We start from the raw sequence: 21,692 nt of genomic DNA on the forward strand, positions 1-21,692 counted from the left end.
GACCAGGGCTCCGCTGGCGTCCACATCATCTCGCATACTTGTTGGGCACTAGTCTCTACTGCGCCTAGGAACGAGGTTCCAATGTAGGCAAGAACGGAGCCACGTGGTCGGCCCCCGACCGGCCCCCAAATCTGATCCTTATAAGCGTATGTCATGGTGGGTCGCACCTTATTTTCGGTTAGTGTAGATACTTGTATATCCAGGGTGGGTCTCTCTAGTATGGAAAATTTGGCTACAGATCCTGGAGTCCTGAAATGATGTTTTTCTGTCACTTTTTCTAAACTGCGGAGACCTTTTGTTTGAGAAGCTTATTTCCTTTCTTTGCTTGGCTCACGATGTTAGGGACACTAAAGTTTTGCTTTTAAAGAGCCGATAGGTGTTGCGTTTCAAATACTGAAGTTATTCATCTCTTCGAAAGGAAGGTCGAGACCAAGGCATTCTTGAAGCGCCGATGTCAGATGTGACTTACGTCCCATTCAAACCATATAGGGAAGTAATACTATCACTATGTATTCGCAACCGGCATATCAATCAAAGTAATTGTAATCAGATAGGACATAGTACAGCGGCAACGACGGTCTGACAGCAATGAAATCAATATTGAATTGAGGAAGCTCGCGTGGGCTTCTTATTGACAGAGTCGACAAATTCCTGTAGTAGGAATAGACTCTATCAGGGATGTCTCGGGGTGCATAGCAGTTGGTGAGTGAGAGCCACTGAAGCCAACTTCAGGTTGCATGTGGCTCAATCGGGTAATAGTGACCAGGGTATAACGTTTGAGAACCCACTCATCTAATTAGGATATCACCGACAACTCCACAACTTGAGGGCTCTACAGACGACTCAATTGGTCTTGAAATAGCCGACGATTTCAGAAGATACATGTATTTTCGTATATCTGAAGCTTGTTAACTGTACCTTGGACGCAGTGGTCAAGATAGGGACACGGTATGTCCTTAGTCTGAGTTGTAGGGCACTGACCCAATTAGCAAGTGTACTTATCTAGTTAAGCTGTTCTAATGACACTCTAATGAGGCCCCACGGGCAACCAGAGAAAACGAAGTAGACTCAGTGTGAAACCAGCGCTCTGAAAGAGATTCTCAACTGGGTAAGATTTCGTCCACGTCAAAGTCTCTCTCAGTTAAATATAGGTACCTCTGCTTAGGCAGCGTTCGAACTCACCTTATGGAGCGAAATAGCAAGGGCAACTTTAAGCCACAGTTGAAGGAGCTTGGCTCCAGTTAACAAAACCAGGCTTAAGTTTCTAAATATAATTTTAAGCTAACTCGAGAGTGCAATGCTTGTGGGTTGCACAGCTTCCAAGGTTGAATTTGGCATACATGGATCACAAGCGGGAAAGTGTCGGAAAAAAAAGTCGGCAAATAATCTCTGAAGGTTGCCTAAGTATCACCCCGGTGCAATCGACCCAGTAGTTTATCAGCTTTCAAGGGTCCCAAAGTAGGAAGTGTATTTCCCTGGGTAGTACAGGAAGAGAGCCGTAGTATATATGGGGCAGTAAATATGTACCTTGTCTTGGCAGCGAATATCAGCAATAAGGATTGGTTCCCGTTTTGCTTCCACAAATACGTGGCTAGTGTTGGCTCGGACAAGGATCTTTAGCAAGATAGAAAGAACACTCAGCTCCTTAAATACTTTGAAGGGTTCGTTCAATATACTTGCACAGACCCAAATCCCGTGACTGCTGGGTTCTGCTGGTCGCGCTAAACCGGATACGAAGCACCGCCATCATCATCGACCTCCGCTTCACAACCTCCGGTCCCTCCAAACCTCCTTAAGAGTTGCGACATCTTCTTCTCACCCCACAAATTCGAGAGACACGTTTCTTGTATTCCAATCATTGCCATTTCTATAGGGCCCCGCCCACAACGCTGAGTCACAGCTGAATCCGCCAGCTCAGCCTTCTGCCTGATCGCCCGATTGTTTGACAGGCGTCGCACTCTGCACGACTGCCCGACCCGAGATTTCTGTCATCCTTACTTTTATCTCTCTGTCTCAGTCATGTCCGAATCAGCAGGCGCCAACGCACCGAAGCCGAGCAGCAGCGTCAAGCTCGTACTGCTGGGCGAAGCTGCGGTGGGCAAGGTACGCTTGTTCTTAGCCCGTTACGCAGGAACCGATAGCTGACGTGGGATTCTTTCTTACAGTCGTCGCTTGTACTTCGATTCGTCAACAACGATTTCCAGGAAAACAAGGAGCCCACCATCGGCGGTAAGACACCCCTAATGACCGCAACACCCCCCGAGCTCGAGACTGGCTGCGCCGATGCTGGTCTACTATTCTGTCTGAATGGGAGATGTGTATGACACAACACTGGTGCATCTACAGATGAGCCATTCGTTCTCAGCTACCACACTACCTCGGAAATGACCGGCTAACGTCATCATGCAGCTGCCTTCCTGACCCAGAAATGTACCCTTCCCACGCGCACGATTAAGTTTGAGATTTGGGATACGGCAGGCCAGGAGAGATTCGCCTCGCTGGCCCCGATGTACTACCGCAATGCGCAAGCCGCACTCGTCGTCTACGATGTCACCAAGCCCTCGTCGCTGACCAAAGCGAAACACTGGGTGGCTGAGCTGCAGCGCCAAGCAAGCCCTGGTATTGTCATCGCTCTTGTTGGTAACAAGCTGGACTTGACTAACGACGGTGGTGATGCCTCGGCTGCCCCCGAACCCGAGAACGAGTCTGCTGGCGCTGACGGAGATGAGGCTGCCGAGGAGGGAGAGGGGCATGATGCCAGTTCAGGTAACGCGCGAAAGGTTTCCACCCGTGAAGCCAACACCTACGCGGAAGAGGAAAGCTTGTTGTTCTTCGAGACTAGTGCTAAGACTGGCACCAACGTGGTGGATGTGTTCACGGCTATTGCGAACGCGATTCCAGAGAGCAGCCTCAAGACCGGCCGAGGTGCTGCTGGATCCGGACAGACTGCTCTGGGAGCACGATCCGGAGACGACTCCCGGGTAAACCTGGGCGAGCGAAATGCTGCGACGGCCAAGGAGGGCTGCGCTTGTTGATCGGGTCTGTTCTTGAAATCACTTTGCAATTGTTATGGGTGAAGGCGTCTGCGCTTCTGTGTTTCTTCTCGTCTTTTGTTGCTCCCCATGGAGACATACAGCCTGTGCTATATCCCTATTGCCTGCTTCAAGTATCTAGAAAGAAATGTAAATGTTCGAGCCAATCAGATCCGCACGAGGGGAACGCTGTCACGGGACCTTAGTCTCGTGACCCGACAACCCCTACCTTAATCAGCAACAAACCACACTAAACCAAAACAGGCACAAGCGCGCCCTAAGCGAAGCCGCCGATCCCACAGCAAATTCCCATCGCTTGATGAGAGCACACCTCCCCTCCGTCGACACCTGCAACCAGCACTTCCGCCCCGTCGCTCGCAATCATGGCTGCCATCAACAAGATTGCCCTCAACTCGCCCTCCCGGCAGCACCCCTCCGAGCTGGAGACCGCCATCGCCGGCGCTCTCTTCGACCTCGAGAGCAACACACAGGACCTGAAGGCCAGCCTTCGGCCCCTGCAGTTCGTCTCTGCCCGCGAGGTAAGATTCGCAATTGTTTCGCCAATCGACATCCCTCCGATTCGAGTCGCAGGAATTTTGTGCGCGCAATGGTGATATCGGATCGAAATTTAAAGATTGTGTGGCATTTGTGGACTTTGGTCAACTCCGTGCTATACCTGCTCCGGAATACAATGCATGTGCCGATGGCAACTAGAAAGATGAACGGAACCACCTGCGCAAGATTCCTCGATGTCGTGTCTGGAGGGATAGATTTTTCACGTTTTGTGTGCGAATGGCATTTTCGAGGTCGAGTTCTAACATGTCACAACAGGTTGAGGTCGGCCACGGCAAGAAGGCCATCGTTGTCTTCGTCCCCGTTCCCCTTCTCCAGGGCTTCCACAAGATCCAGCAGCGGTAAGCCGAAACACATCGACCACCAACATGGTCTTCATGCGCCATGGACACAGTGGAACTAACGCGAAATTTTCCTCAACAGTCTGACCCGCGAGCTCGAGAAGAAGTTCTCTGACCGCCACGTCCTCTTCGTTGCTCAGCGCCGCATCCTGCCCCGCCCCAAGCGCTCCGTCAACTCGCGCACCACCCAGACTCAGAAGCGCCCCCGTTCCCGCACTCTGACCGCTGTCCACGACTCCATCCTGACCGACCTCGTCTACCCCGTCGAGATCGTTGGCAAGCGTGTCCGCACCAAGGAGGACGGCAGCAAGACCCTGAAGGTTATTCTGGATGAGAAGGAGAAGGGCGGTGTCGACCACCGTCTCGACGCCTACGGCGAAGTCTACCGTCGTCTGACCGGCCGTAACGTCGTTTTCGAGTTCCCCCAGAGCGGCGCTGAGCTCTAAGAATGTGCTCACGTTGTTGCTAGTTGCGGTGGGAAGGATGTCCTTGGTATTATGGGTTACTTGTTTCTAGGTCTGAAACTCACTAGATTCAAGGAGAGCATGACGGGTGAAAGACCAAAAAAATGCATTCACGGGTTTTCTTTTGAGTTATGTGGCCCCTTCTTCCATTGACTGCGCATGGTTTGTCCTCCGGTTCTCAATTTCCGGGCGCGACGGAGCTGAAATTCCATCCGGGCCGTGTTTCTCTAATGAGGATGGGATGGGATATGTGATAAATATTTCAATTGAACATTTCCGACTTTCAATTGCCTCCGCGTAGTATGGAGATAGACCGGTAATTCCTCGGGGGTACAACCATGCATACCCTATACTGTCTACGAAGTATAGCTATAAGGTTGTCGTCTCAAGTCTATTTGATCAAGGCCAAACTAAATTGTAGGGCAAATCCCAGCCCTGATGTATGTGCAACTAAATACATTCCGGGGGGGGAGTATGGAAAAGAAATTATCAACAAAACAAAAAGTCTTCCTTCACATCTACAACGAAGTCTTGATTCTTCCCACGCCCAGGACCATCCAATAGGCCAACTCCCGAGCCACCAAGTCATCCGGCTTAGACGCCTTTCCGACATTCTGTTGCTCGAGCTGGGCTTCCGCATCCCACTCCATATGCACGAATACTGGGATCTCCAGAACATCCCCGTCCTGTTGCGCCAGAGTACCATCCTCGCCTGCCTCGTTACCACCCTCGGCTTCAGAGCCAGGAAGTGTCCCGGGGACAACCTCCAATACCACTGTCGTCCAATTGCGGCCCTTGTCCCAAACCTTCCCGGCTTCTGGCACTCCACGCAGACCCGCAAGACGAGGGTCCCCGGTCACAGGAGCGGAGGCACCCTGTAACGCTTCGTCCCAGACGTCACTGTTAGCACCGATGTCGAATTGCGGTGAAAGAACAGTAACTTTGCTTGCCACACGACCTGGAGTGACGGACGGAGTAGCAAGAGTGATGCGAACGGGGTCGAACATGTGGTTCTTCAATGTGAGTAGAACATGGATTGGGCGAAGAGGAGGCAACGCATTGAGATCCGGGACCGGAGAGGACATTAGAGACGAGGATGAAGGAAGTGCAAGCGGGCGTAGTGTTGGGAGAGGAATGTAGCTGAGGGCAATGAGGCGGATACGGAAGCGGGTGGACTGTGGCTTGGTCTCGGGCTTCACGAGAATGTGCTTGCAGGACTTGCAACGCTTGGCACGCTTTGTACGCAGTAGGCATGGCAGCGGGAGCAAATCATCAGTGAACCGGACATCGGGCGATTGCTCCTTACGCTGGTCGATGGATGCAACGCCGTCCCAGCCGCATTCGTGGGATCCGAGCCGCTCGATCACATCGGCATCGCCTTTTTCTGGGGCAATGCGGAGACCCTCGCTGGCGGTAAGAGCTTCCCGCATGACTGGAGGCTTAGATTTGGGTTTTTTGCTGCCACCGTAAAGCCCTCCTAGACGGGAGGATGAAGTATACAGAGACATGAGTCGGTTCAGGGCTCCGGGTGACGAGAACCCAAGGTCCGAGCCAAGAGGATCGCCGGGTGAGGTTGACGTCTCCGAGATCTGTGTACGGTAAAATGACTTCAAGGCTGCAAACCGAGCATCTGTACCAAGATCTGGCGTGGGTGTCTCGTCTTCCTTTGTTGCAGACTGCTCTCCGTTGGCCTCGCGAGAAGCCGATTGCTCGTCGATAGATGCGTAGCTGGAGAGAGGCGACTTCAAATCACCAAAAGTCCGCGAAGCTTGCCTTGACCTATCCAATGCAGGTGCAGCGGTGGCATCGGTCATCTTTTGCAGCTGGGCGCGGATGTTGGTCGGCTTGTCGAACTTGATGCCGATGTCGAGCGTTGTCCACATACAATAAGCGCAGGAGAGAACCCAGGGCCCTTGTTGGCTACCGGTCGCCGTAACGTTTTCAATTGTGCTCACAGCAAGTGGAACTGTGCAAGTTGGACAATTGAAGCAGTTTCGGCCACAGCTGAAGGTTGCGTGGTTTATTTAGCATATCCCTTCTTGTCTGGAAGAACTGAGGTCTTGAGTACGTACCGGTTACCGTCACTACGGACCATACTGCTTGGGGTTTCAAATAGGCAATTTGGACAGTACCAGCTCACAATTTCTTCCGTTATGCACCGAGGGCACTTAATCTGGTGGCAGTCCTCGCAGTATAGGAGCTGCTCGGGAGGATAAAGCGAGAAATTGGAACGCGGCGAACGGGGATCAAAGGTCTGTTCTTCTTCATCCCCATCTTGATTTTCTGCTTCTTTGGATTCCTTATTATCGTTGTCGACATTTGGCTGCTCGGGGGTCGGTGATTTCTGCGGCGAGCCCCTCGACCTCCGCTTCCTGGCCGGGTCAGGCACAGGGGTGTCGGCGCAGGGACATGATATGTAAGTGTAAGGAAATGGACGCGACATCTTGGTTTAGGAAAGAGGGATTTGGGTCGAGATAGCGCTTGATTGGAGTGTTCGTTTCGCTCTTCAAATCATGCTTTTGCGCCGGCGGGGGTTCAGATATGAGAGATAGGGGCCGGACAAGCGCTGATGGCGACGCGTAACGAAAGACACGAGGGTTTTAGCTAGCTTATATCTGCTCGAAATATTAATGTGTATTCACAGCCGAGTTCCAGTATTGTGTCTGGTGAAGCGCATACCTCAGGCGGGGATCGAGTCCGCGCCGCTGCACGAGGACGGACCAGGATATAGGGGCAATGGCTTTATCGCACTCGAGTTATACGAGGAAGCCAAAGAGAGCCTCCGAGCAGCTCAGACAGATAGACTCCGTTGAGGCCCAATTGCTAGCGCGGCGAAAGACAGTGCGCGACCGCGGAGAGGGAACTGCGGAGGTTCCGCATCAACAATCGACGTCAGAACAAAATTTGGGACTCGACTCACCTTCACCTTCACCTCCCCAATCCAGCCACGCAGCATGGCCTAAGCCACTAAAAACCCCATACTCGACCAGAATATACTCTAATTCAGCTGCCATGTTCTCCCTACACGCAATTCGCTCCCGCCTTCCACGGCGATGCATCGCCGCAACCTCCGTCCGGACATACGCCAGCCAGACGCCCGGCAACCCCATGCTGGAGGTTTTCAACCGCAAGACAAAGCATTTACAGAAGGACCGGGCCGCCCAGAATGTCGAGGAGAGCCGGAAGGTCGATTACTTGAAGGATGAGGTGGCATTGCGGCTATGTGAGCGTTTGCTGGTATGAAACCCGACAAAACAAGGCGGCTCTGAGCGGCTAAGAAGGCAGACGCTGACTCGACTCTGTTTTGCATACAGGACATCAAACGCGACTTTCCGAATGTGCTCGACCTGGGCGCAAACAGCTGCAACATTGCGCGGGCGCTAACGACACCAAACCTCGACATGGCAGTACCAGAGGGCACGCTGACACCTCCGCTGGCAGAGCGCATTTCGAAACTGACATGCGTGGAGACGTCGCACGCATTGCTGCACCGGGATGAGGAGATGCCATTCAATAAAGAGATTGATATTACTCGCGACGTGATCCCAGATTTGGAGTCCCTGCCGTACCAGCCGAACACGTTTGATGCTGTGTTATCGTCACTTTCTATTCACTGGGTCAATGATCTACCCGCGTTGCTTAATCAGATCAACACTATTCTCAAGCCGGACAGCCCGTTCATTGCGGCTATGTTTGGTGGTGACACCCTCTACGAGCTGCGTGGATCGCTGCAGCTGGCAGATATGGAGCGCCGTGGCGGTGTGTCACCACACATCTCGCCGTTGGCTGATGTGAAGGATGTGGGCAGTCTCTTGAACCGTGCTGGGTTTAAGATGCTTACCGTCGACGTCGAGGACATCGTCGTGGAATTCCCAGATACCTTTGCTCTGATGCAGGATCTGCAGGCCATGGGCGAGAGCAATGCTATCTTGCACCGTGAAGCTGGTCCTTTATCTCGCGAGGTATTGCTGGCCAACGAGGCCATCTACCGGTCCTTGCATATGGAGGAGGGTGCTCCCGGCATCCCTGCAACATTCCGGATGATCTATATGATCGGATGGAAGGAAGACAAAAACCAGCCGCAGCCATTACAGCGTGGAAGCGGTGATGTCAACCTGAAGGATATCTTGGGCGGGGGTGACTTCGAGAAGCCATAAGAAGCTGCACAACAAAAGGGGGCCATAGAAAGCGCCCACCATAATGTCATCGTATCTCAATTGTAAAACTACGCTGAAAGCAATACACGAGGGAGAACGTCCATAAAAGAAATAAATGCATGAAATGCAATCAAGCCTCTACCAAAACAGCAAATAAAAACATACAGACTCGTTTTGCTGCCTCTACTTAAACCGTCCGGCGGTCCGTCATGACACGCACAATCGATCCAGTTCCTGTCAATTCCACCAGCTTCTCGTGCCAGTTAAGCAGGACGCTCATCTGCTGACCACCGCCGCCTTCACCCAAGTTGCGGCCCTGGATCTGCGAGAAGCCGCCTGTGCTCTGCGGGGAGACCGACTTGGCGGGGGACCGGGCACCGTTGCTGGGGCCAAACGAGGACATTCCCTTGTAACTGTTCTGAGTTAGCGCACACTCTGGTATTCATGAAAGAGCTATTGCAAAGGGCCACACGTACATATACTTCATCAAACAGTCTGCCCGCTCTGCCCCGCCATCTGAGCCACAGACACCCTCCAGGACGCGGGTCATCTCGCCCTGCCGAATTCCCTGGAGCACCTCAATCACAGTAGCGAGATGCACCTCCTTGGCGCGGTCGTCGCCGCCCAGCGGCGCTGTGTCGAGAGCGTGTCGGAGTGCGCCTTCGGCGTCACCGCCGCGCAGCAGCTGGCGCACCTGGGATGCGACGTTGGCGGCATCGCTGGAGGTCTCGGGTTGAGGCAGCGTAGCTGGGAGGAGGGTTTCCATGGGGAAGTTGACCGACGACTCCGGGTCGAGCTGGTCGATGTTGATGGTGCGGTAGTTGATTTGCGACATGTTGGCGGTTTATGGTGGGGTATGATTCGGGCAGAAGAAGTCCGGACGGAATTGGCTTCGAAGGGTAGCTGAGTACGGTTTCGGAAGCAACGGCTGTGTCGTCGAAGCTTACTTGTTGCCAGGAGGCGTGTTGGGTATATCGGTGGAGGGAAGCGGGGAGATCGGGGTCGGGGTCACGGGCGGTGCGATGTTGAGGTTGAGGGAGACGAGAGGGGAGGGTTAAGGGAGGAAGCTAAGGCCACTCTAGTCACTCGCAAAATGAAGCGATATCACTTGGTTGCAATGGGAATTAGGGATGTTAATGGGAGGTGGAGCTGGGCACTCGCTGTGGAGGTGATGGGGACTTGGTGCCTGAGGCAGAACATCCCATACCGCCGCCTAAATGTGAATCGACGTGTTGATTGATGCATTCTGTAAGGTGGTGGACGAAACGGAAAATTGAGAATAAGCTACATGAGCTAAGATGTGTTATACTCGCAGCTTTTAATCCGGCTCACCAGGGGCCTCGACTATTTAAAATGCAAGACTCAATATCCGATTTTGTCCACGCTGAAAACAAGTCACCGTGTGCTCATTATACAGACACATCGGTAAGATGCGAGGTTTGAACAGACCAGTCTTTGGAAAATCATGGCCGAGTTGCTGAACAGACTTTCGACGCATCAACATGGCAACGCTAGTCTTACAATGAATTTTAAGCCGCCATTACATTCTCTTTTGCAGTTGTATTTTCATGTATTCATGTGGAAAATTTTCTGATATTTCGATGGCTTTGCATGCACTACATAAAACAATATATAATAGAAGGCCTAGCTCTGGCTTTGCGCGTTTTCTAGTTCCCCAGCTATTTCGTGAGGATTTTCCGATGGCATTTCCTGGCGTGAGCTGTGCCCGTCCAGCTCAGGAACTGGTAGGGGCTCCGCAGCAAGCTCCGGAGGTCCCTGACCTGGCTCATTCGGGCTTTCTGTAGGCAACTCAACAGGGGTGGACGTATCAGTAGAGGACTGTTGACGAAAAGCATCCGAGTTCAGGATGTGCATCAGCGGGTCAGCTTCGGGCGGTGGAGGAACCTCTCCACTGAGCAGCTGCATCGCTTTGAGTTTGCGCTCATACATCTTCTTGTTCGCAGAGGAGCGTTCCAGGATCACACTGCCTTCAAGAGTGGCACCACCATAAACTCCACGAGTCTTGGAGTAGGCATAGATACCTGCTATGCCGTTTGTTCCGAGGATGGCTCCGGACTCAGCACTTCGGCCTGGGCCTAGGGCCATAGAGATGTTTAAACCCATGGTGAGATTACCAGATTTGAGAAACGTCTGCACTGCCGCGTCTGTATTCAGCACAAACACAAAGTCTGTGAGCTCTAAGCCAAACTGGCCTCCAGCCCCTAGACCAGCGAGCGCTATAGCTGAGGGTGCTGACCAGCTGCCGTTGGGCATACGGGCTACCATCAGGCCAGAGCCGAATCGGACGGACCCGAAGAAGGCGGCTTTGAAAACAGTGCATATTACTAGGCCCTAAGATCGAGTCAGTTCGGATCGTTCCAATCTGACGGTTCGGCCCACTTTGGCATTTGCGAGGATCTTACGAGGAATCGCGGTCTCCCCAGGAGTGTTGGTCAACGTCGAATTGACGAACGAGTATATGATCTTGCCTGCTTTTTTGCACTCGCCTAGGCATGTTAAGAACCGTCAATACCGTGAGTCGTTGCGGGTACTCACTGGACAGCGAAGCGGGGAACGGGTTGTGGATCGGGTTGCGCAGACTCGGTTTTTCTTGCGTGGTCGACATCGTATAAATACGTGCGCATTAAATCATGGCAGACTATTGGGAGCACGCAGTTTGTCGTTTCATGGGCCTTGGATCCAGGGATGTGGAAGTGCAGTCAGGTGAGCCTGGCCCTGAGGCTGATCAGGGGCTGAGTGGGGCTGAATCAAGCGATACACTGCACAGAGATGGAATCTCGTTCTCGTGTATAGAGAAATCTTGTCCTGCTGGACTACTAGCTTGTTTCAAGATTACTCAAGGAACGTGTTCCAAATTTACAATCCTACAAACTCTTCATGATTGCGTATCTGCTTCAGAGTAGAACAATGGTGAATTGGAAGTGTTTTTCTATTTGCCCATGGGCTATTTATATGTACAAACAATCAAGCAATCGCTAGCCACCCAATGATATCGCTTTATAAAATAGACATGAAATCTAAGGAGATGTCGTAACAGTGATAGGAGGCACCGCGATGGTAGGCGCCGTCTGGGGACGTTCGTGGCTCTCTAGTCGAGCTAATTTTGTCGAGGATCGATGGGATTCCTCGTCCGAAGCGGGAGTCTCGAGGGTCCCAGTCGATTCAAGAGGGGTATCGGTGGACTTCGAGTCCTTTCGGAAAATCAAACGGCGAATGAACCGTGACGCAGGCTGAAAGAAAGCCCTTATACCGCGAACAAGGACCTTGAATCCCTTGGACAGCGGTCGCAGGATGACATTCATCCCAGCGACAACTGCATTAAACACAACGCCAAAGTGGCGGTCGGGGACCATGCGCAGAACCACAGCCCATGGCAGACAACCCAGCGTGCAGATCAAACAAACAGCCCAAAGAATACCGGAGATTCGAGTCACGCCAAATGCCTGGCCGCCGACGTATACGATCATGATTTGGCCGCCGACCATTACAAGGTTGATGCCCAGGAACCAGTAATTCCGGAACATACCTTCGAAGATGTTGAAGCGATTGTCCAGACGGCGGTTGTTGAACTCGTTGAAGATCTGCATCCAGACGAAGGTATTGAAGACGACCGTTGAGAGCTGCTTTGCTCGCAGTGCTGCGTCGTTCTGGTCGAGGTGTGCGTTGAGAAGTTTATCGCCGGCGAAGTAGAGCATGAAGGTCACGGCCAGTTGATAGACTGCTTGGCCGAGAATCATTTTCCACATAGTCAATGTGAATAGAGAGGCACTCTTGGGCACGGGTTTCCTCTCTAGAATCTTCTCGGTCGGGGCGTCGGTAGCACTGTCATCTTGTTAGTGGGTGAAAAGAGCGCCAAATGAAGGCAACTTACAGTGCAAGAGCAGCAAAAGTGTCCATGATCAGGTTCACCCAAAGCAGCTGCACGGCATTCAGAACACTGCTATTCGAGCTGCTGGATACAGATGACACAAAAGTCAAGGTCACAGCTGTGATATTGACGGTGATCTGGAACTGCAGGAATTTGGCAACGGCATCATTGACCGCACGCCCCCAAGAAATCGCAGTGACTATGGAGCTGAAGTTGTCATCCAGAAGAATAATTGAGCTCGCTTCCTTGGCCACCTCGGTGCCAGCAATACCCATGGAGAAGCCAACGTCGGCAGTCTGCAGAGCAGGCCCATCGTTAGTGCCATCACCAGTGACAGCAACCGTCTCACCAAGGGCCTTGAGTCGCTCCACGAGAATGCGCTTATCCTCTGGTGAAGACCGCGCAAGGACTTGCAGGCGGGGAATGACTTGATCCATTTCATCATCCGACAGTTGTCGGAACTTGGGACCTTCCATGACCAATCCGTCTTCAGTCTTGATACCGCAAGATGTCGCGATTGCAGTGGCAGTTGCAACATTGTCACCAGTCACCATCTTGACCTGGACTCCTGCGGAGTGACACTTCCGAATGGCAGACGGGACCTCGGGGCGAAGGGGATCTTGAATCCCAACTACTCCAACCCAAGTCATGTTGTGGAAGATACTGTCGAAGTCGGCAGCAGACTGGTCGTCTTCTAGCTTCTTAGCATTCTTGGGCGGCCAAGATGCAAAGTCACCATGGACCATTCCGATCGTGCGAAGGGATCCCCGGGCATATCGCTCAATGGTCCCAAGAATCTTCTGTCTATCCTGATCGGAGAGTCCTTCCGTGTGGATGGTCTCCTTCGAAATGTCGATCTCTGTGATCTGGGTAGAGCAAGCGCCGACCATCAACTCGGCCGCGCCCTTAACTAGGAGGCGGTATCCAACACCGGGGTGCCGATATACGACACCCATGCACTTACGTGCAGAATCGAATGGAAAAAGCTGGACAATCTTGGTAGATCCCCGCTCCGAGGCGAGATCCATACCCAAGTAATCCTGGGCCAGCTGGAGGAGCGCGACCTCGGTCTTGCTTCCGACAAAGTCTTTGTGTCCATCTTTATCTTCTTCAAAAGCAGTCGAGTTCAAAGAAACACTTTTGACAATTAGGTCTCGAACTGGGGCAGAGCATTGCTGGAAGACTTCTGAGGTGGTCATAGCATCGGTGCCGGTCTCACTCTCAGACGGCTGGCTGAAGCTTTGATCTGAGCCCCAGGTACCAGCAACGACTGTCATTTTATTTTGTGTTAGGGTTCCTGTCTTATCCGAGCAAATAACCGTGGCATTCCCCATTGTTTCGCAAGCTCGAAGTACACGGACAAGGTTGTTTTCTTTGACCATGCGAGTTGTAGCAAACGCCAGAGCAAGTGTAACGGCCAATGGAAGACCCTCTGTAGTTGAACGTTAGATTTATGAAGTATTCTATACTGCAGACATACTCACCGGGAATAGCAACGACGATAACAGTTACGGCAACAATCAAAATATCCACAAACTCCTTGCCCTTCTCAGCAGGGCTTACATTAGGATGATTCGGAAGGTCGGCAATAAATCGGAACAAGAGGATAAAGAATAGAATGATGGCGGCACTTTATAATCGTCAGTTCTAGATCGTATGCAAGGTTAATAGACAGCGAACTTACGCTGAACCCAAATATCCAATCCAGTTAGCCAACCGCCCCAGCTTCACTTGAAGCGGAGTGGGATCGTTAGTCGTTTGCAGAGACAACATAATCCGACCATATGTCGAATAAGGCCCAACACTGGTTACCAGGTAGGTACCGACGCCTTCAAGAACCTTACTACCGGAAATCATGAACGGATCGAGCTTCTTAGTTGCCCGGCCCTCGACGATCTGTAGCCAGACTTCCTGGCCACCGGTCTTTTTCATTTGATCGGACTCGCCGGTAGCAGATGATTCATCGCATTTGATACCATAGCCTGAGATCAGAACCCCATCTGCGGGAATCGAGTCACCGGGCTCGAGGTGGAGGACGTCGCCGACTAGGATATCGTAGACAGATATCATCATCGACTTGCCCGAGCGAACGACTTTGACCTCGCGGTCGTTATTCTGCTGATGTTAGTTTCATGGTGAACCATTGAAAAGGAATTACTTACTCGCTTGTTCAGTTTCGTAAATTGTCTTTCTTTCTGCCAATCATTGACAGCAGTGACGATGGTGACGATCAAAATAGCCACACAGATGGCCACTCCTTCAACCCATTCCACACCAGTGCCCGCAGACACCGTTTCATATATACCAAGCGACAATGACACGATGGCGGCAATCGTCAAAAGTATAATAATCTTGTCGTTATAAGCAATCCAAAACAGCTTGAAGAAGCCAGTCGACTTTCGAGCCGGTAGCCTATTCTCACTGAACACGCGAATGCGGTCCTCGAAAGAAGACCCATCACCAGTCAATGCAGGTACTGCTGTTGCAGGGCTAGAGCCCAGCGAAGGCTTGCTAATAGAGGGTCGCTGGCTGTATACAGGCGGAGCCACTTCCTGAAAAGCGACAGTGCCTTCTAATCGACCCTCATCGACAGATAAACCCGCATTAAGATCAGTGCGAAGACCCCGTTCGAGTCCCTGCAGCCCACCAAGAGCATGTAAAGCAGCAAGAGACTTGGGGTTCTGCATCTTATTCAACTGGCCCGGCGAGAACGCGAAGCGATTATCGTCAACCTGAAAATCGGCCTCGTTGCGAGGATCAGGCGTTAATGCCTCCGCCAGCGGGACATCATCGTATGCTTTAGCAACAACGGCGGGATCAACTTCCGAGTTTGCCCTCGAGCGGACCGTCAAGTTCGCAGTAGATGCGAACGAGTCCGAACGCGGACGTAAAGTATCGCCATCGATGGACGATGAAGGTCGATGCGAGGCTGGATGGACCATCAGCCGTGCTGAATCTTGATTCCATGCCATATCTGGTGATAGAGATGATGTGGGAGATGTTGGACTATGGTCATGATCTGTTGGACCGGACCATGATGAAGATGCTGCTGCAGATGAAACGGATAGAGATCGCTGGTGAGACGTTAGCATGGGTTTGCCGCCCAATAAAGGAAGGGTTATCGGGTGCTGCTTACATCTCTTCCATTAGGATTCGTCACAATGAGGGGACTCAGGAAAGAGCCCTGCGGGAGATCATTAGATGAGGCCATAGTGCTACTTTGCACCGGATGGTCGTTTTTGATCCCTGCAATAGGGAAAGTAAATAATGGGAAGAGTTCTTGTGAAAAATATGATGCAAATGCAGGGGCATTCGCTTGATATCACCCCCTCTTCCCCACGGTGGCTGTGTTGAAATGCCTAGCAATGCCCAGTAATGGGAGCTCTGGTACTAAGAGAGGAGCTAAGAAATAAGGGCCATGCCAAGCTTGAGAAAATTTCCATACCCCAAACGATTGCTGGAGAAGCGAGGGGCTCGATCGGGAGAATCGAAGCTCGTAGCCAAGATGACCCGGATCAGATATTACGTGGGCAGAGCACAGCCCCAGCGGCAACATCCAGTACGTTTCACCGAGGTGTGTACAGCGTTAGACGAGGTATAAGACGAGGTATAGAAAGGCGCACGGTGTCTTGATACCCAGGTAGGAGTCGTAGTAAAGATCAATCACAGCCAGGACGAGGTGCGATGTGATAGCACGCGACAGTTCGCTGGGAATTAGGCGCCGACGAGCTCATCCTGTAACATCCGGGACGGCGAGACGCCCGGCCTCGTGAGCCGGCCCCAGACCAAAAGAACGGGTTCCACTTGGCGAATAGTCCAATGCGATAGTCGCAATGCAAGTCTAGATGTGATGGGCGGTTTTGGTTGCCGCCAAGTCCACGGATCGGGTCCGACTGCGCCTCATACATGCATCCAATGGTCGTGCAGCCCATCCATTTCCCCACCTTAATCTATGTATCAGGTTGAATATGGAGGGATGTCATCATCGGCTTTGACTGAAAGTGAGGAGACGGGAACTCCTTCGTGTACGTCATGGCTTATGCTTCGGATAGCTATTGCGTGCAGGTACGAGGTGTGTCTGGTCAGCTTGAAGAAAGCCTTCTGCGTCATGGCCCCGATCGGGTTCTGCAGAGTAATTTTCATTTTCACGATATTTACAGGGGTGGGATTCTGATACAGGCTATGAGAGCCACTGAGCTGCGATGATCGTTGCTAATACTCTATGGAGGCTCGACGGCCATTGCCATCGGATGTGGCTGAGTTGTGGCGAGTGACGAAGATCTGTGGCGGTGCTGACATAACTCATCGTAGTTGTCTATGTAGGCAGCATTGTGGCTCATCCTCGTACACATCAGAATGAAATTTAGCGATAGAAATTGTGGTGGCTTATACTGATGCAGCTATGAGACACACCCCACGTGTGTATCCACTGCCTCATTAGGCTACAGTCAAAAACAGTCAGAAAAATTCCAGGTTTCAAATATTACATTATCCTAGACTCGATAATGTCCAAGTCAATGTTGGCTCATAACCATAATCAAAAATCGCTGATCCAAAAAATAGAGAAAGGATGAAGATGAGAGAAAAGTAGAGATAATTATTCACGAGGGATAGGGGAGGGAATAGGGGGTATCTAAAGGAAACAAGAGACAAAAGCAGATGTCAAAGACAGGCAGGGTCTCTTGGAGACCCTATAAATCGCAAAATAATCGAACGGAGTGATCAAGTGATCAAAAAAAATTTAGAATCGCTGCAATCAAATCAGCGTGAAGAATCGGTCGTGGCCCATCTCTCGGATCTCCAAGTCCCGTATCACGTCGGCTATATCGTATCACATATCCCGTATCAACAAGTACATCCCGCATCAGAGATCAAGACTCTCCGTAAAGCGGCTTCCTCTGCTTCCGTCATGACTTGGATGACTTCGGCCTAACCCGTCCGGCCGCGCCGGTAATACCGGCACGACACTCTGAGGTTGGGCCAATGTATGTGAGGGGATCACGGTGGTTGGAGAGCCGAAATTAACCGAACTGGAGACAGGAAGGTGGACTGGCGATGGCCGAGTTGGAGTTATGTTCTCATCGGCCTCGCGCAAGTTGGTGTCCAACGGCATGCCGAATGGTGATGCCGGGGGAGGTCCATACGTCGAGGGGGATGAGAGCGGCCCTCCGCCAGGAGACATAGGAGAGAATCCAGGAACGGTGGGAGAGTCGCCATCCAATCCACCGCCAAACCCGTCGCCGCCGTGGGTGAGGACTGGCGGGATCTTGCGGCCGGAGAGCTTCTGGAAGCCTCGCTCACTCGTGTTGGACGAGGACAGGCTACTCGCTGTTGCCGTCGTCATAGTCGAATTGCGCCAACGTCTCATGAAAGCAGGCGCAAGATACGATGGCGAGAACAAAAGGTCGTTGTCGTTACTCAAAGTTCGTTCGGACATGCCTCGCGCCCCAGCATCTTCGGACGGAAGGGCTTGGGCACTCTTTTGTTGCAAGAATTTTCGGCGGCGGAAGAGGTAGAAAAGAAGTAGGAAGAGTACGGCGAGTCCGGCAACGCTTCCTAAGACGCCGCCCACGATTTTGGGCGTGGTAGCATCGTTGCTTGATCCTGATCCTGATCCTGATCCTGATGAGGGTTGTGAATTGCTCTTGGACGGCTCCGCTCCACTACCCGTACCGGTACCAGTCTCTTCGGATCCTCCAGACACACTCGTTGAGGCATATGATGTTGTGCTGGAATACGGGCCCTCCCAAGAGCTGGAACTGGCATACCCACCACCACCTCCGTAATAGCCTGATGAGGTGGTGGTCGGTAAAACCGTAGTAGAATTTGATGGCGGAAACAGTGGTGTCGATGTGCAAGGGACTGAACTGCTCGCTGGAGAAATCTTTGGCGAGGAGATTGGCGCTGTCTGAATCTGTTTGGACGTAGGAAGCGGTGTAGTCTGGGTTGTCGAGGTTGCCGGCGGGGTAGCAAGCAAATTTGTGGGAGTAGTCGATAAGGACAGCTCTGCTGATGCCGTCTCACTACCTGTAAAAGTAAAAGCGCCAAACGCGGGATTTGAAATGGTCATCGGAAAATCGGCCGCGGTGGACACCCAGAGGGTATGGGAGTTCTGGTCTACCACTTGAAGGATGGTCTCGACGACCGTGGTGGGGGGTGACTCAGCCTCTTGTCGTTTGGAGAGCGATATGTTCGGTGTATCAACGCTATCCTTGAGGCAGGTGACGTTTTGTAAGGGATCGCAGTGATCAGTTGATACCATATCGGAAGATGATAGACTGGGGGTCTCGAGTGGGTCAACAGCCCCGAGTAACTTGGACTTGGCGTCCTCAACATCTGCGATTCCTGCATCTTTCTCCTCCAGTAGATGCTTGTCTGTGATGCGCTTGCCTATCCGCGAGTGGCGGTAATGTCCATGTCCATGGCGCACCATTTCGAGAAGCGTATAATCGTGGGTCAGAAAAAGGTAAAGTTGAGGTCAATTGAAGAGAATCGTGAATTTTCACTTAAGTCGGAGCTGGATCGACCAGCTGCACGATGGCGAATAGCAGTCGTTTCGAGGTCGCTTGTGTTGGATGACAAGCAGGGACTTGCCCGCGGGTTCAGCAGAAGCGAATGAAATTGGTCGAAGTACCCGGAAATGGAGAGATTGGGGACAAGACAATAAGGAGTGGATGTCAGCGGGGTGTGTCGCCGACGAGTGAATCAGTAATGAATGAATGGCATTCAGCGCAGACTTGAACGGCCTAGAGGATCCATCCTATCAGCAACGGGTTTCTCAATTAATCAGACTGCTACGGAGGTTAAGACTCCTCCGCCAGACCAGTGGGATCATCAGGCAACCTACCAGAGAGAACAAGAAAAAAGAAAAAAGAAAGAAAAAAGAGTGAAGATGGGTGAATAGGAAGCCAAGTAGTCGCCTAATCCATAGTGTCGACACGGCCCCCCAAAGAAGCCAAAGGCGACAGAGTGATATCAGGACCCCGGGAGATCAGCGGGTCTGATGTGATTGGCAAAGGCGTTGTGACACTCTTCTGAAGTCTGAGTCTGGGGAACACAGAAAAGCTTCCGAGCCCGGCCAACTCTCCAGAGGTTGGGAAGAAAGAAGTGAAAAAGCGAAACGGTGGAGCGGCGGACCCAGACTCCCCTATCGAAGCCAAGACGACCCGCGTGGGTGACGGAACTAGTGCCGGGGCCGGGGCCGAGACCAAGGCTTTTTCTTTTGTGAAAGGTACCCGAGTACGGTCTGACCTCGAGAGTGTGAGATGGGTAAGTTTGGAGTTATTGCCAAAGCAAACACGCCCATTGAATAGTCATTTTGTTATTGTTTTATGTTGAAACGCACGCTTCTTCTCCTCGCAGCGTCCATCGCCCGTTCCCGAAACGACCTAGCGGCGATGCAGGTACACGCGGTTCACAGCCAATCAACACTCCCTATATGTGATAAGTGGGGCCATACGACAGTCTGGCCAAGACTAGCGCAACTGCAGGTTTAATTATCGTCCTCCGCAAGGAACGGGCAAACTATTCCCGGCTTACAGGTGTGATTGACTATTGTTAGACCTACATACTCCCCGAGTCTTACGCCCTTAGCTAAGACGTACTTGTTTATCTCGTACCTCTTAGAGGTAGTATGGACAACGTTTGGTTTGTTACCTCGGTACCTAGACACAATGCTCGACAAATGGTTGCCATATGGCCATGCGTGTACTTCGCTATCTACTCTCTCATCACATCTCAGGCGGGGTATTTAGTATTGAGACGTTTCTCGTGCTAGGGCCCGATCCCGTTCCGCTTAGAACGTCTCCAGGTCGTCGGCCACGACCTCCTCGCCCTCCGCCGGAATCTCGAATCCGTCCTAACAATCCATCAGCGTTGATCAAGAATAGAAATATTCCTTTCAATGATACTCACCTCAGTCGAGTACAGAATTCCCTGGATGTGCTTCACAAGTGAGTCTTCCTCCTTCTCCAGCTCCGGATCCGCCTCAATGGCGCTCTGCAGTAGCAATTCGATGTCGCGCAGCTTGGCAAAGTAGAAATCCCGCTCCTTCTCGAGTCCGGCAATTGCCTCCTTCTGTGTCACAATCTCCTGCTGCAGAGCAGAAGTGGCAGCGCCGCCAGGCGCAGCGGCAACCCGGGGAGCGCGGGCAGCATTAGTGGTCGGGGTCGATCCGTGTCGCGAGCCAGCCGAGACGGTACGCGCAGCGGGGGCACCGGTGGGAGCCCCGGACGCTTTCCGGCGACTTACGGCGTCGTAGTCACCGCCGGGGTAGTGCTGGTCCCAGTATCGCTTGGTCCACTGAAGGAATTCGAGGTTATCCTGCATGCGGCACTTGCTAAGGGACTGAACGGGAATGGGCTTCTCGACGGCGTGCTTGGTAAAGACGTCTGGAATGAATGTTACGTTAGAGGGGTGATCGTGACGATGGGCGGCTTCGTGACCGTGACCGATTGTCGGGACGTACTCTGGAGGACCTTGAAGTTTTGGAGGTAGGCATATTCAGTGTTGACGTTGAACTTGACCCGGGACATGGGCACATCCACTGTAGAAGAAAGGTTCTTCGCATCAGTATACGCTTTCACAAAATGTCGGACGGCTTGACCGCCTGTCCGGCCACTCCGCCATTAAAGGTCGCACTCACTGAATATGGAGTCAAAGATCTGGCATAGTGCAGCACTGTTTATTTCCGCCCGAAAGCCTTGTCAGTCGATTGTCCTTTTCCGCCAATTCAACGTGTACCCCTCCAGGAGAGGGGGAGGGGGTGGTCGATCCATCTTACCCGGTTCCACACTGCTCGATCTTGGTAATGTTCAACTGCAGCAGGTTGTTCAACCATGCCAGCAGCTCTTGTCTGAAGAGAGACCAGGGTTAGCCGACCGATTCCATGCCTTTGAGAGGCCGATTGTCGATAAGGGGGAAAAGCCGACCTTGATTCACCCATGGTGGGGTAGTGATAGGATAGCCGCAATCAGAACCCTGGAGGGAACGACGGAGGACGAATAAGAGACAAAATTCGACGAAGAGCCGACAAAGGAGAATACTGTGAAAGATCAGGGCCTCCTCGCTGGGGTCTGCCTGTCTGTGTTGATGGAAAACAACGTGGTTTGTTTTGATGCCAAAACCCACGGATCATTGACGGCGCTAGCCACGAGCAGCCAATCACGGGAGCTTAGCTAATATGTGGCCTGAGGCATCATTTTGGCTCTTTCTCACGTCAATTCAAAAAGGGTTCG

The 21,692-nt window shown here is 52.1% G+C and overlaps 9 protein-coding genes across 9 annotated transcripts; 3 read left to right on the forward strand and 6 right to left on the reverse strand.

Annotated features, from left to right (window-relative positions):
* Positions 1-2,019: 2,019 nt before the first annotated feature.
* Positions 2,020-3,035, forward strand: N7498_003654 (Rab family GTPase; the record flags this gene model as incomplete). The annotated part of the gene is made up of 3 exons (XM_058450716.1): positions 2,020-2,103; positions 2,166-2,229; positions 2,410-3,035. The coding sequence occupies 3 exons, from the start codon at positions 2,020-2,022 to the stop codon at positions 3,033-3,035; spliced, it is 774 nt and encodes a 257-aa protein (XP_058310178.1).
* A 380-nt stretch (positions 3,036-3,415) lies between these two features.
* On the forward strand, positions 3,416-4,392 carry N7498_003655 (40S ribosomal protein eS7; the record flags this gene model as incomplete). The annotated part of the gene is made up of 3 exons (XM_058450717.1): positions 3,416-3,571; positions 3,864-3,946; positions 4,029-4,392. The coding sequence occupies 3 exons, from the start codon at positions 3,416-3,418 to the stop codon at positions 4,390-4,392; spliced, it is 603 nt and encodes a 200-aa protein (XP_058310179.1).
* A 536-nt stretch (positions 4,393-4,928) lies between these two features.
* N7498_003656 (putative dynactin Arp1 p62 subunit RO2) lies at positions 4,929-6,853 on the reverse strand (the record flags this gene model as incomplete). Its single annotated transcript, XM_058450718.1, has 2 exons — positions 4,929-6,414; positions 6,483-6,853. The coding sequence occupies 2 exons, from the start codon at positions 6,851-6,853 to the stop codon at positions 4,929-4,931; spliced, it is 1,857 nt and encodes a 618-aa protein (XP_058310180.1).
* Positions 6,854-7,422: 569 nt separating this feature from the next.
* Positions 7,423-8,567, forward strand: N7498_003657 (uncharacterized protein; the record flags this gene model as incomplete). Its single annotated transcript, XM_058450719.1, has 2 exons — positions 7,423-7,647; positions 7,725-8,567. 2 exons carry the CDS (start codon positions 7,423-7,425, stop codon positions 8,565-8,567), a joined length of 1,068 nt encoding a protein of 355 aa, XP_058310181.1.
* Positions 8,568-8,754: 187 nt separating this feature from the next.
* On the reverse strand, positions 8,755-9,402 carry N7498_003658 (actin-related protein 2/3 complex subunit 5 family protein; the record flags this gene model as incomplete). Its single annotated transcript, XM_058450720.1, has 2 exons — positions 8,755-8,980; positions 9,044-9,402. 2 exons carry the CDS (start codon positions 9,400-9,402, stop codon positions 8,755-8,757), a joined length of 585 nt encoding a protein of 194 aa, XP_058310182.1.
* An 809-nt stretch (positions 9,403-10,211) lies between these two features.
* Positions 10,212-11,193, reverse strand: N7498_003659 (lipid-binding SYLF domain-containing protein; the record flags this gene model as incomplete). The annotated part of the gene is made up of 3 exons (XM_058450721.1): positions 10,212-10,919; positions 10,968-11,074; positions 11,124-11,193. 3 exons carry the CDS (start codon positions 11,191-11,193, stop codon positions 10,212-10,214), a joined length of 885 nt encoding a protein of 294 aa, XP_058310183.1.
* A 412-nt stretch (positions 11,194-11,605) lies between these two features.
* pmcB (putative calcium-translocating P-type ATPase(PMCA-type)) lies at positions 11,606-15,667 on the reverse strand (the record flags this gene model as incomplete). Its single annotated transcript, XM_058450722.1, has 6 exons — positions 11,606-12,410; positions 12,460-13,888; positions 13,941-14,086; positions 14,141-14,571; positions 14,619-15,530; positions 15,593-15,667. 6 exons carry the CDS (start codon positions 15,665-15,667, stop codon positions 11,606-11,608), a joined length of 3,798 nt encoding a protein of 1,265 aa, XP_058310184.1.
* Positions 15,668-17,320: 1,653 nt separating this feature from the next.
* N7498_003661 (uncharacterized protein) lies at positions 17,321-18,889 on the reverse strand (the record flags this gene model as incomplete). Its single annotated transcript, XM_058450723.1, has 1 exon — positions 17,321-18,889. One exon carries the CDS (start codon positions 18,887-18,889, stop codon positions 17,321-17,323), a length of 1,569 nt encoding a protein of 522 aa, XP_058310185.1.
* A 1,362-nt stretch (positions 18,890-20,251) lies between these two features.
* eb1 (microtubule-binding protein BIM1) lies at positions 20,252-21,400 on the reverse strand (the record flags this gene model as incomplete). The annotated part of the gene is made up of 6 exons (XM_058450724.1): positions 20,252-20,314; positions 20,371-20,846; positions 20,924-21,001; positions 21,101-21,135; positions 21,239-21,310; positions 21,387-21,400. The coding sequence occupies 6 exons, from the start codon at positions 21,398-21,400 to the stop codon at positions 20,252-20,254; spliced, it is 738 nt and encodes a 245-aa protein (XP_058310186.1).
* Between the last annotated feature and the right edge of the window lie 292 nt (positions 21,401-21,692).

This window comes from Penicillium cinerascens, assembly GCF_028974065.1.
Source record: "Penicillium cinerascens strain IBT 15544 chromosome Unknown contig_24_segment0_segment0, whole genome shotgun sequence".
NCBI classification, from domain to species: Eukaryota; Fungi; Ascomycota; class Eurotiomycetes; order Eurotiales; family Aspergillaceae; genus Penicillium; species Penicillium cinerascens.